Raw genomic sequence first — 14,029 nt, forward strand, 5'->3', positions numbered from 1 at the left:
GTGAAGCAGGGGTGTAACCTAGATTTTTAACTTGGAGGGTTAAGCTATAGTATTTATACAATAATCATAATTTATAAATATATTGAATACAAAGTTATCAACTCTAATATGTCCATAAATTGTCTAGTTCACTATAGACATGTATAATATCCAAAAAAGAATATTTTGCATGAAATTTATGTATGACGATAATCTTTCATAGAATAAAATTAATCTATTATCATCAAATTATGAATTCTAAATGTTGCTACAGGTGTCTTAAATTCATCCACCATCATCAAATCATTAAAGAAGAACATTTTGCATTAAAAAAAAAACATTTGTTGTTACAGGTGTCCGAAATTTTAAATTATTAATATCTTTTTTTTTCTTAAGGAATGCATCAATTTTTTTTTTTTGGCTTTACTAATATTTATTTTAGCTTTAATATGAGTCAAGAATTATCCTAAAAAGAAACTTAATTTTTTTTTTTCTCAATTATATAGATGTTACAATAAATTCCACTATTATTTTAAGCAACGTCCACTTCATCGTTCATATTATTTTTAAAAAAATATATTTTAATGAAATATCCCCTAACATAAACCCACATCCTCACACACTTCCAAGTTCACTCTACTATAGCAGCAATGAGATGAAAAAAAAAAAAAAAGGACAGATTTGTTTCTACTAGTTGTGAGGGCATTCAGTTATGTGCGAGGGCATTTTGTTTTGTGTGGCTGTGTTGAGATGAGCTTTGTTTTGTTAATTATAACTAAGCAACAAGGCTGGCAGCAACATTGAGGAGAAAAAAGCAAAAGGCACGTAGCTTGAGATTGAAGAGGAAAATGTAAAAGTTTTGTTTTTAAATGGGCTGACATCTATTCCATTTGTAGAGAGTAGGTCATTGTCCATTAAATTAATTACAAGTCTTTGGATTATTAGAGAGCTCAACTATTCTTTTATTTGAGAAGTTATACCTATTAGACAAAGTTTAAGTCTTCCGAACAAATAGGGGCCGGTTATAGTTTTTTTAGGGGCCTTTATCTTTTTGCTATATATATACTATGGAGAAAATTTAAAATTTGGGGCCCCCAAGGAGTTTTGTCTTTTTTTACGGTTTATGTCATCTTTTCAGTTTTGTAAGCACTATTTGGTCTCTTTTTAGACTTTTTTAACTTTTTTTCACAACTTTTTTTTTGTCTCTTCTACCCTTAACAAGGACCAAGCGGTGTTTGTTAACATTCCCCATCAGTTAATATTTTTGTCTTCTACCTTTTTTTTTCTTCAAAGGGCCATATGAAATTGCGGATGGGAAAGCTCAAACCATGGTTTCCCCAAAATTATTGTTTTTTAATGTTCAATGCAGATAATGTTCCCCAGTCAAGTCATTGAATAATTAACCATGAACAGAATCCAAGCTTGCAATGAGTGATAATAAAAGTGGTGGATTGACAGAGAAGTATTGAAGTAGTTGAAGTAGTTGAAATAAGTTGAAATTTCTTTGTCACATTAATCGCTCTGTTTCCTCACAACAACAACAACAACAACATAAATAAAATAAAATTTGCTCTAAGAAAAATGAAAACAGATACCCCCATACAAAAAAATATTAGCATTATACAAAAAGTTTACAACTTATCTATGTGGTGAGTTATGAGTGGTGGAGTTGTGGACCCACTAATATAATTTATTCCATCACTTACAACTTGTCATAGGTTATTGCAAAGTTATGAGTTTTATTGTAGTCCTAACATTATTTCCTATACTCGCTTCACTCACTACTTAGTGAATACTTAGTGAAGCCCATCCATAATCAATTAGTATGTTTGTCTTCTACCTTCTTCTTCAAAGGGCCATATATCTCTCTATTGGTAGCTCCAAAGTTGCAGACATGGCAAAAATAGGTGTTCTTATTGTTTGTCTAGTACTTGTGGCTATGGACGTTGTAGCTGGTATTCTCAGTATGGAAGCTCAATTTGCCAAAAACAAGGTACACGATTTCTTTTTACAAGTCAACGTATAATAGTACAGTAAAAGTTATAATACAAATTAAGCACAATACAATTGTGGCTATTGATTCATAACTTTGTAGTATTACTATTATATGTTATAACTATTTCTGTCTACTATAAGATAGAATTCAGTTTTAGTAGATAGATTCATGCTAGCTATGCTATCTTTTATTTTCTTTATCCTCCCCCTCTTTCAATTACACCAGTTTGAGCTTTGTTTCCATGAAGGTGATTACACTTAAGAGACTACGAACATTTGAGTGTAAGGAATCTAGACGTAAAGCATTTAAGCTTGGATTAGCTTCAGCTGTACTTCTAGCTCTAGCACACGTTACATCTAACTTACTTAGCGGGTGCATTTGCACTAGTTCCATGGAAGAGCTAGAAAGATCATCTACTAACCGGAAAATATGGTTTGCATGTCTTATTTCCTCATGGTACGTGTTTTTCATCATTACTTGCTTATAGTAGTAAAAGTATACAAATTATTGAAGCCCATCTCTAGAAATTAGAGTTCTCTTAATTTATCAATTCCATTTGCATATTGATGTATCTTCGTGCTTTGGCTAGCTAGATGTAAATTTAAAACACAATTAACATTTACTTATTCACTCTGATTTCGTAGAAGTCTCCCCCCCCCCCCCCCCCCCACCTCATATGGGATAAAGTATACCCTGTTTTGAGTGTATGCTTTCTCTCCCTTTAGTTGGTGGGATTCATTAGTAGTGAGGGAGAGGAAGCATACACCCAAAACAGGGTATAGAGTGCTCTTTAGAGAGGAAGAGGTGGAACTTGCAAGAAGTAATAAAAAGACCAAAGAGGTGCATCATTCAAGCTCCTTTGATAGGGTGAATGTTGGCTGGGGCCATGGCCTGGACCAAGGTAGTGCTCCTCTGTCTTTCAAGGAAAAGCTTATGGGAGAAATACCCGGGGCTTACACCCAAGCCTTCAACTTTATGGATGAGGTGGAGGCTGATGTGGAATCAGATGACGGGGTTTATGGACTCCACCAAGGCCTTGCCGCTGTGAAACTATCCAAAGCTACGAAATTGCATATAAGGACACCATGGTCAAAGGCCCTTTTTCTTAAGGTTTTTGGCCAGTCAATGCGCTTCAACTACTCAAAGTTAATGGCTTTGTGGAAACCGACTGGGAGAATGGACTGTGTTGATTTGGGCAGGGATTTCTTCCTAACTCGATTCTCAATGAAGGAGAACTATAATGCTGTTATCCAAAAAGGTCCCTGGTTTGTAGGATAGCATTTTCTCTCCATCAGACCTTGAGAACCAAATTTCAATGTAGAAACGACAAGCATCTCGTCAACGGCAGTATGGATTAGATTGAAGGGACCTCCCATTGAGTATTACGAAGCTAAGGTTTTGAAGGAGATTGGCCAAACTGTTGGGCACGTCCTGAGAATAGACACCCATATAGCCACAAAATCAAAAGGCCGATATGCTAGGCTGTGTGTTCAATTAGATTTGGAGAAACCGCTTATCACAGCAATCCTCATTGGAAGAGGGAGCAGCAGGTGATGTATGAGGGCCTCCATAAGGTTTGTTTTTCCTGTGGAAGGGTTAGCCACTAGAAGGAAGACTGCCCCTTACACCATCCGCCACCACCCTCAGCTAGTTACGGACTCACCAGAGAGTCCACCAGATTCGATAATGTCAAGACAAAGGGATCACAAAGTCGTACATCATGATAGTGGCAACATTCCCCTATTAAACGTACAAGAGGACAATAAGGATGGCTCCTACAAACCATGGATGGTAGTGACACGCAAAAGGAATCTCCAGAAAACTCCAAGGACACAGCACAAACTCCAAGGACACAGCACATTCAATATGACATGAAAGGCCCACGCCAAGCATATGCCAGACACACACCACTCACTGTGGGTGAAGAGGCTGCCAAAGAAAGTAAAAGGAAGTTTTCAGTGGACCTTGAAACTCTTGGGCCCAAGTTATCAAGCTCCTTGAGAAGTATTATTAAAAGACATTCTGATAACTATAGCCCAGCGATAGATGTTAGGCCTAAAACGACGAAAACTAGCCCAAACAACTCTGTCGAGGGCAAGAATGGAAAAGCCAAGAGTAGGGCTACTAATGCTAGCACGTGGGAAGCATCTAGACAAAAAAAAAAAAACAAAACTTTAGACTTCGTCGTCCTAGCAGATTTCTCCTTTCTTGCAACCAAATGAGCTCCATTCATCATCCAAGCATGTTCGCTAGCCCATCCCATACAAAGATGGGGGATAAATCCGAAGGGAAAGATTGTGGTAATACCGAAGATCTTTATAGCAGAGATCTAAGTAGATCTAATCTAAGTAATAGGCCAGTTCAACCCCAAGTTTCAAAAGGCCTAGATTTTCCTAGTCGGCAGTCCAGAGCTGAAGGAGGAGAGGCGCATGGTTTGGGCAAAAATTCCGCATGTGACCAAGTTGATTCAAGTATTCCTTCCAACAAAAGGTTTCAACCTTCATTCAACTTGTCACACCCTCAAGATGGGAGTGCTGAAGTTCTTCCTGACACTAGTGCTGGGGAAAGGTCAGACAAAGGAGATGGTGAAGCTAATTGAATGGAATTTAAGGGAGGAGGTGTAAACCCTCCCTCAAATTGACGAGTGTTCCGCCCCATTCAACAAGTTTAATCATGAATATCATCATATGGAACAACAAGGGTGCTCTAAAACCTAACTTTCAGAACCATGCGAGATATCTTGTTGATAATCATAATCCTGCAATTATGGTCATTATGGAGACCCATATAGGAGGCGATAAAGCCAAAGAAATGACTGATCACCTTCCCTTTGATGAAGCGATCCACACCAAAACCATTGGGTATGCTGGCGGGCTATGGCTCTTATGGAACTTTGATAGAGTTGATGTTTCTCTTCTAGCAAAAACGGAACAAGAGATCCATGCAGTGGTGAAGGTACAACCTTTTAATATTAATTGGTTATTCACTGTTGTATATGCTAGTCTTAGGATTGCTAAAAGATATGTCTTATGGAACAATCTTTGCTCCACCTCTAATCTTATTGATATGCCTTGGGTTATTGCCGAGGATTTCAATGAACCTCTCCTTGTTAGCGATAAATATGGGGGGAGAGCTATTAATACAAATAACTCCTTGCTTTTCAAAGAAGGCTTAGACATGTGTTACATGATAGACCTAGGCTTCTCAAGGCCAAGATTTACCTGGACAAATAAAGAGACATCAACAGCCTTATTCAAGAACGAATTGACTTGTTCTTTGTCAACCCCGACTGGTGGCACCTCTTCCCTGAAGTGAAAATTACTCATCTGACTCGCTGCCACTTGGACCACTGTTTTGTCCTCTTGGAAACCTCCCTAGTGAGCCATCTCCAACTCAAGCATCCTTTCAAATTTCAAAGCTTCTAGCTTTCTGATCCTTCTTTTCCTAGAATTGTTGCTGCGGTTTGAAGGAACTCGATAGTTTAAAAGATGCAGTTCATACCTTCAAAAGAGAAGCCACCATCTGGAACAAGGAGCATTTTGGGAACATCTTTGCTAAGAAGAAAAAGATCATGACTCGACTGAGTGGAGTCTAAAGAGTTATAACTTCAAATCCATCCTCTTTTCTTCTGGACCTTGAGAGAAAGCTACATCTGGAGCTAAAGAATGTGTTAAATCAAGAAAGTGAATTATGGGCTTTAAAGTCTCGTATCAACTGGGCAATGCAGGGTAATCATAAGACAACGTTTTTTCACATGTCTACTCTCGTCAAAAGTAAGAGGAACAAAATAACAACCATCAAAAACTCTGTTGGTGAGTGGTTGCTAAATGAGAGGGAAGTCAGAGATTATGTGCAAAAGGGTTTTCAAGATATCTACATGTCTTCACATTCTTTTACCATTAGGACTCCACCTCCCCCCTCTAGGTGGCAAGCTAGACTCTCAAATTCCTCTTGGGATAGTTTAAATGAAGCTATCTCGGATGAAGAAATCAAAGGAGCCCTGTGGTCTATGAAAGCTTCCAAGGCCCTTAGTCCGGATGGCCTTCATGCAAGGTTCTTTCAGAGATTTGGGCTTATTGTAGGGGGGGCAGTATCGTCAGAAGTAAAGAGGATTTTTGTTGAAAAGAAAATGCCAAGCTTTCTCAATAGGACTCACATTACTCTTATTCCGAAAATCCGAGGTCCTGAATTGCTGAACAACTATAGGCCCATCAGCCTATGCAATTCAGTATACAAAATAGTCACTAAGATCATAGTGATGAGGTTGAGACCTTTTCTTAGAGAGCTTATAAGCCCCATGCAAACAGCTCTTGTACCAGGGATGAGAGGTACAGATAATGCAATTATCGTCCAAGAGCTCATTCACACCATTAGTCAATCCAAAGGAAAGAAGGGTATTATGGCAATCAAGATAGAGTTTAAGAAAGCTTATGACAAGCTAGAGTGGAGCTTCATCAGGGAAATGCTCATTAGAATTAATCTTCCTCAGAATTTATTAGACCTTATCATGAGTTATGTCTCATCTGTTTCCACCTCGATTCTTTTTAATGGTGGAAGCTTGGATCCTTTTCTTCCCTTTTGAGGTATAAGTCAAGGTGACCTCCTCTCCCCATATCTATTCATTTTATGTAAGGATTATTTAGGCCAACTCATTGAGGAAAAGTGTAGCTTAAAGCAATGGAATCCTGTTAAAGCTTCGAAAGGTGGGCTTGCCTTTTCTCATCTAATGTTTGCTGATGACTTGGTGCTGTTTGCAAAGGCAAATCAGAAGAATTGTGCCACTATCAAAGAGGTCCTTAACTCTTTCTGCAGTAGATCCGGTCATATAGTGAGTGAAGCAAAGTCAATAGTCTATTTTTCCCCCAATGTGGACAAAGAAACTCGAGTTTTGCTCAGTGAGACCCTCAGTTTTCAACCCACTACCTCCTTGGGTAAGTACCTTGGCATTCCTATTAAGCATCCAGGATCTTCCAGTCAAGACTTCAATTATGTTCAGGATCCGGTAAAGAATAAATTAGTGGGGTGGAAGTCAAAGTTATTGTCCATGGCTGGCCGAGCAGTGCTGATTCAGTCTTCGTCGGCTATTATTCCGAATTATGCCATGCAATGTGCTAGTCTACCTAGCAAAATTGTGGATAACATTGATAGAATTAATTGGAATTTTTTATGGGGATCTACAGAATCTTCTAAGAAGATGCACTGGATAGGGTGGGAAAAAGTGACAAAACCTAAGAGTAAAGGGGGCTTGAGCCTTCAAACTTCCAGAGGGAGGAATACAGCGCTCCTGGCAAAATTGAACTGGCGTTTCCAATTGGAACAAGACGCATTATGGGCTAGAGTGCTAAAGAAGAAGTATTGTAATCAACGGAGGCTCAATGCTAGAAATAGTGGGAAATTACCTTGCTCTCATGAATGGACTGCCATGAAAAGAGGAGAGGATGTCCACCAGAAAGGTATTAAGTGGACCATTGGCAGAGATAACAACCTCAGCTTTTGGTTTGACAAATGGTCAGAAAGGTCACCTTAAAGAAAAGTATTCAAGGCCCTTTCTCAGTGGATGAAGCCAATAGAAAAGTCAAAAAGGTTATCTCAGACGATGGGTGGAATTGGTCCAACATCTCTTTTGATCTGCCGTAGGATATTAAAATGGAAATCCAAGCCATCCCTATGCAGTAGCTGCTAGAATAGAGGACAGAGTTGCCTCGGCTGGATCGCACAATGGAGGTTTTGACTTAAAAAGTGCCTATGATCTTGCTGTGGGACTTGATAACCTGCAACCTTTTGAAGGTCAATGGATATGGAAAGCCAAAATCCCTCCTCATATTCAAATTTTCCTCTGGAAGTGCTATCATAATAACATCGGTGTAGGGAGGTTCCTTGCCACACGAGGAATAAATGTTGATGTTCTTTTCCCTCTGTGTCACCAAGCTTCGAAGACAATTATTCATGCTTTACGGGACTGCCCTGCCATTAAGCCAATTTGGTTGCAGGTTGGTAGAGATAGGATGGACAACTCCTTTGTGAGGGACCTCCATGACTAGCTCTCCATTAATGGGAAAGTTAGTAAGTTAACATTCACTAGCCAACCTCCATGGATGATAATCTTCACCTTTACCATATGGAACATTTGGCTCAAAAGAAACCAATTAGTTTTCCAAAATTAGCCTATCGTGACTAACTATGCTCTAGAGATTACGAATCGGGCTTTAGAATTCTTCCATTGTGCGTTATTCCCTAAGATGCCAACAAGCCTCATGATTAGAAGGGTGAGGTGGGAAAAGCCGGGTAGTGGATGGATGAAATTAAACACAAATGGCTCTGCAGGGAGCTCGGGGATTGCAGGTGGTGGTCGTCTAGTGTGAGATGAGAATGGGACTTGGGTCTTCAGTTATGCCAGAAAAATAGGGAAAGCATCAAGCTTCACAGCAGAACTTTGGGCCCTACGCGGTGGGCTAAGATTATGTCTTTCCATAAATTTTCTTGTTGTGGAAGCAGAACTTGATGCCAAGTCTATTGTGGAGTTGTTAACTAAACAACATCACCCTAGCTTATCAAACTCCACTCTTGTGGATGACTGCAAGCAGTTGATCACTCTCTTCCACCATATTTGTATTCGCCACTGCTTCCGAGAGGCAAACAGATGCGCTAACCTTGCCAGGACAGGATCTTTTCAAGACCAGGATTTTATTACTTTCGAAAGTCCCCTTGAGGACATAGTCTCTGTTTTCAATTCGGACTGTAATGGCTTGTATTTAAACAGGCTTTATCTTGTGGCTGACTCTATTCCTTAGTTTTGTTTAATGATATCCCTCTTTTACCAAAAAAAAAAAAGGGTACATTTTCCCTTCATAAATATGGGGTCTGAACTCTTGTGTAAAACCCATGATAGGGCCCACATCACTTAGGAATGAAGAGAATATGAAACACCAAAATGAAAATGTAAACGAATAAAGTTATTAAAGAAACCTAGTTAAACTAGCACTTTCTCACCTTTTACCCAATTTGCGAGTATGGTGGGAGGGTGCATTCAATTTAATGTTATCATGCGATGACAAAATTATTATAACAATGTTGCACTCTTTTAACTCAAAAAATAGTTAGAAAAGTATACATGTTTATACAAAAAGTTAAACATGAGTGTATTTTTAAAAATATTTAAAATATATATACTTTTTATAATTAAAAAAATTTAAAAATGTAATAAATATTCTCTTTAATACTTATACAAAAAAAGGCTCAGTTTGACTAAGTTTTATTACTCTCATCTCATTGGCAATATAATTGCTTAGTTTGCCAATGTTGCTCTATATCGTGTATGACGATAAAATTATGATCGATATTTTAAGTTCTATATTTTATATATTAACATTTTCAGATTTTTATTTATATATTAGACATACCTAAGACATATTTTATATATTAGACATACCTACGATATTTTTGTATACATTTATTTGGTGTATATTTTTGAATACATAAGATAATTTACTGCGTGTATTAAAAAATGTATACCAAATATATTAAACACACGTAAAATAAGTATACTACTTGTAGGGTCAGTTTTTGTTGCCTAACCCCAAAGGATATGGATTAAAGGTCCAACGAACCCAGAACAATGAATTTGTAGAGAGTGGATCGAAGGTTTAGGCGCTGGCCGGCGTTCACGAAGCATGAACTCCTTTCCCTTTTATTGAAAAAATACTTAGAACAGTTTACAATTGGGGGATGCTCCTCGGCCCATGGCCGAGGAGGCTTTTTTCCCTCTCTCCCCCCCTCCCATACATTTTTCTCACATTTCTTATATATCTTTATCTTATTCCTCCTGTTGATCATCTATTGGCCTTCCTCCTGACCGCCTATCCCATCAAAGGTCGTATCCGTGCTCGAGTGGTTCACCCTGATCGATGTCGCCCTAGCAAGGGGTTACATCGCCATTAATGCGGCCAGAGGGGTTAGGTGAACGTATTCAATGCCGAGGTGAAGGTTTGCCCAGAGCTTGCCCTTCTCCGCACCGAGGTCTCGGACGACCGAGGATAGGGTCATCCTCGGACCCATTATGCGTCCTCAGCGTGTGCCATTTAGGCCTGGGTTGAAGTGGGCCTTGGCTACTCAATTTTCTGGCCCCACAATAGCCCCTCAAAATCTTGCTGCACGCATCCTCGGGCGGGGAGAAGGATTTTGACATCCTTGGCCTTACCCCCCCCCCCCACCCCTCGTCAGTGCTGGGGTCCATTCACCTGCCAAGGGCACGTCGCTGACGTTTCGGAGCACGTAATGTGTCCATCATTAAATTCAGGCGGCTCTGTGCTCCCCACGTCCAATGAGGCATTACCCATCCAACGGTGGAGATTCGTCTTACATTTATGAGCGGGAAAACCCGCATGGTTCCTCGATTTGGGGTATAAATACCTGTACGAACCGCTTCTTCCTGTTCCTCATTTGTAATCGAGAATATTCGTGCGCCCCTCCTGAGTTCAGCCACACTCTTACTAGCGCCTCCAGCACAAAAGCCTTTCCAATAAGCCCTTCCTCTTTCCTGTAAGTCGCTCTGTCTCTCTTTGGCCTCTCTTTCTCTTTACCCTTTTTTCTACTTCGCTTGTTCTTTCTTAGTTCTTTTAGGCGTCTACTGGGATGGGTAGGTTTAAGAAATACGTCGATACTGAGGAGGCGATGAAGAAATTCATCACCGACTACAAAATTTTCGGCAATGTAAGTCTGAGACATTGTGAGGACGAGGAGTGGCGCATATACAGGCAGGAAGGCGAGGTGGTAATTCCCATAGTCGCCTTCCTTGAAGGGGGGATGACGATCCCCATGGGGTCGGTGATGAGGGATTACCTCATGCACTTCCGGTTGGCCCCCACCCAGTGTGGGATAAACGTCTTTAGGATTCTGGGCTGTGTGGACGCCCTGAACGAGAAGATGGGGCTGAGGTTGACCCACCACGACGTGAACTGGTGTTACAACCTTCAGCTTCTTAAGGGCAAGTCGTATTACCTGAAGACGAGAGACGACAGGGTGCGGCTCATTCAATGCTTCCCTGAGTCCAGCAAAGGGTTCTATGAGGATTTCCTCATCGTGTCAGGGGAGTGGCACGATGGCCTTCACTACCCAACAACAGAGGGAACACTAGGTGGGGCAGTGGGAGACAGATAGGGTTTCAAGCTCTCGTCTTTTTTCTTTACCCCCCTTTTTTTTTGTTTACTAATGCGGTGGTGCTTTCCGTTTGCAGACCCGCACGCCTTTCAGCGTCACTTCCATCTGGTTAACCGGGAAGATTTGCAAAAGGTACTGAGGGCGTCGGTGTATATAAACGAGGACGACAACCAAGTTAGGGTCGCTCACATAATTTTGGGTTATACACCCACCCAGAAATAGTTCCCGGTTCCGAAGCACGTCATCCTCGCCAATGATCCTCGGCTTCAGAGGATTCCTGTGACCGAGGACAGATTTTCGTTCTCCGAGTAGCCCTTCGACCAGGAAGCTATCACATTAGCCGTCCCCTCCTCTTCCCAACTGTTTGTCGAGGCCGCCGAGGAAGCTCTAAAGGGGTAAGGGGACGCGTTTGACGTTTTCGCTCAGCTTGATTAGTTCAAGGATCCTCCCGGGGACTTGAGTGATCCCAATTTGAGCGAAGCAGACCTCCTTACTTCAGAAGCCCCTCATCGGCCGACAATGGGTTACAAGAGGAAGCCCACCACCAACTTGCTGGACCTGCTTGAGGGCCAGCCGGGGGAGACCCAACAGAAAACTCCTACTCCTCCTCCGAAGGCTAAGTCGACTTCCGCTCGGCAGAAGCTCCCTCCTTCTCCTTCTCAGACGCGCTCGCCCTCTGGGGCCGTGCCTGCTGGCCCTAAGAAGAAGGAGGATAAGGGTAAAAGGATCGTGGAGGATAGGACGGTGTCCTCACAGGAGGAGGACACTACTCTGCGGCCGTCCAAGCAGCTTAAGATAGACGACCAGAACCAGGAGAGGCGGGTCGTCGACACCACCTCCTTTGAGGTCCAGGCCTGGCTCCCAGCCCCGATGCTCCGTGGGGAGCCCTTGAGGGATACGCCTCCCTCAGGGATTTCAATGAGGTCGAAGGTACGCGCGTGGCAGACGCACTGGAGAGGAGCCTGCTGCTCCCGGCGGACATGGCTGAGCTTAACTCTTTGACGAGCGAGCAGGTTTTCCTCAGCCTTAAGCGATATGTGGGGATGGTAAGGGCTATAACCTCAACTCTTCTCCCACTCTTTTCCTCTTATTGGGCTCATAGCACACTGGTTATTCTAGCAGGCTATCCAAGCTATCTTTAGGTTGGAGGGGGCGGCAAATGACCAAAAGGAGGACCTCAAACGGAAGCGTGCTTGGCGCTACCAGGCCACTAGGACCCTGAAGAATTCCAAGGCTAACCTCGCCGAGGCCCGAGAGGCTTTGACGGTGGTAACCAGGGAGCAGGACAATGCCCTGTCTGGTCTCGAGGGTGCCCAAACCCAGGCCAATGAGCAGACGAAGCGCCTGGGCGAGACGGAGGAGCAATTGCGGATCGCTAGGGATCTAATCGCTGATCTGCAGGCTAAGGCGGCAAAGGCCGAGGAGTCCCAAAGGGGGGTCGAATGGGCCAGAGACCAGGCTCTGCGGGCTAAGGACGAGGCTGACCACGGCAGGGAGATGGCCGAGCGTGCCAAGGAGGAGGCTGAGACCACAACCTACGCTGATGGGGTGGCTGCGGTAGAGGCCGCCTACAAGGCTCAAGTCCCAGGGGTGTGTAGGCGATATTTTTCCCAGGTCTGGGCTGAGGCACTCGAACGAGCTGGGGTGGAGGCCACGTCCAACCTGTGGAAGGCAGAGAACGTGTATTACCCCCCCCCCGCTATCCGTGAGGCCGCCCCTGAGGACCCTAAGGTTGGGGAGATTGTTGAAAAGGTGCGGGCAGCTGAACTGGGGGAGCATTCGAGTGAGGAGGTGCCCCAAGAGATAGTGGAGATTCCTTCCGATGATCCAGCCCCCACCACTGAGGAAGCAGCTGCTCTCGCCGTACCCCCGCAGACCGTCTCCTTAGGCCAGGGCTCGGAGGGGTCAGGGGTTACCCCTGTCCAGCCTGAGCAAAAGGAGTAGACTCCCCGGCGTCTCGGCTCGTCCTACTTTCACGTTGTCATTTTATTTTGTTATACTTCTCCTCTATGTACTGTGGCTCTTGCCATGCAATTTTTACGAACTCATTGTTGTAATGCAAATTTGATTTCCCTTTATTTGAATTGCTTATTTGTGCACACGCTGCCTGCTTTTCCTTTTTTCCTTAGATCTGTATGACTTTAGCTTGAATTGTATGTCAGCCAGTTGCGCTAGTAATGATGATAAGGAGAGAAAACGTATGCATGGGCAGCTCTCTTGCGTCTCAAGGGCTAGGTGGGGCTTGATCCTTTCCTAACTTGGGATATTTTGTAGTTAGTCTCCCTGTAGAGGAGCGATTAGTTTCCCCATAGGCCTGAGTCCGAGGACCGTGCAGTGCCTTAGTTCTGTCTAACGCTTTCATTTCTCTGTAAGTATCTAGTTTCCCCATAGGTTTGAGTCCGAGGACCATGCAATACCTTGGTTCTGTTTAGTACCCAGGTATAGAGGAGCGATTAGTTTCCCCATAAGCCTGAGTTCGAGGACCGTGCAGTGCCTTGGTTCTGTCTAACGCTTTCATTTCTCTGTAAGGAGGGGTTTGTCCTCGGACCGCTTTATTGGAGACGATTCCTCCTTGGGTCGGATTATGATCTTACACGTGGCGTTGATCTCACCTCCAGCTCGAGCCCCCATCTTTTTCATTTACGAAGCATCCCTTGGCCGTTCGTGTTTCGCGTTTGACGCTTCGGTGCGTGAGACGCGCCTTCATTAATGTCCTCGTGAATTAACACAAGTCCAACGGTTTACGGCCCCGTTGGAATTTGGTAGCTTCATTATTAGCCCTGCTAGTAACTCTCTTTTTGAATTCTGCGTGGATTAATTCTCACCAACCCTCATCCTCTATATAAGGCTTTCCGGGGGGATGGTTTCTCCACACTCCATGAACCTCCCAACACAAAC

At 42.9% G+C, this 14,029-nt stretch overlaps 1 protein-coding gene across 1 annotated transcript; it reads left to right on the top strand.

Annotated features, from left to right (window-relative positions):
* Nucleotides 1-4,648: 4,648 nt before the first annotated feature.
* On the top strand, nt 4,649-5,290 carry LOC136061660 (uncharacterized). Its single transcript, XM_065759693.1, has one exon. The coding sequence runs from the start codon at nt 4,649-4,651 to the stop codon at nt 5,288-5,290; it is 642 nt and encodes a 213-aa protein (XP_065615765.1).
* The last annotated feature ends 8,739 nt before the right edge of the window (nt 5,291-14,029 follow it).

The sequence above is a fragment of the Quercus suber genome, unplaced genomic scaffold (genome assembly GCF_002906115.3).
Source record: "Quercus suber isolate HL8 unplaced genomic scaffold, Cork oak 2.0 scaffold_339, whole genome shotgun sequence".
NCBI classification, from domain to species: Eukaryota; Viridiplantae; Streptophyta; class Magnoliopsida; order Fagales; family Fagaceae; genus Quercus; species Quercus suber.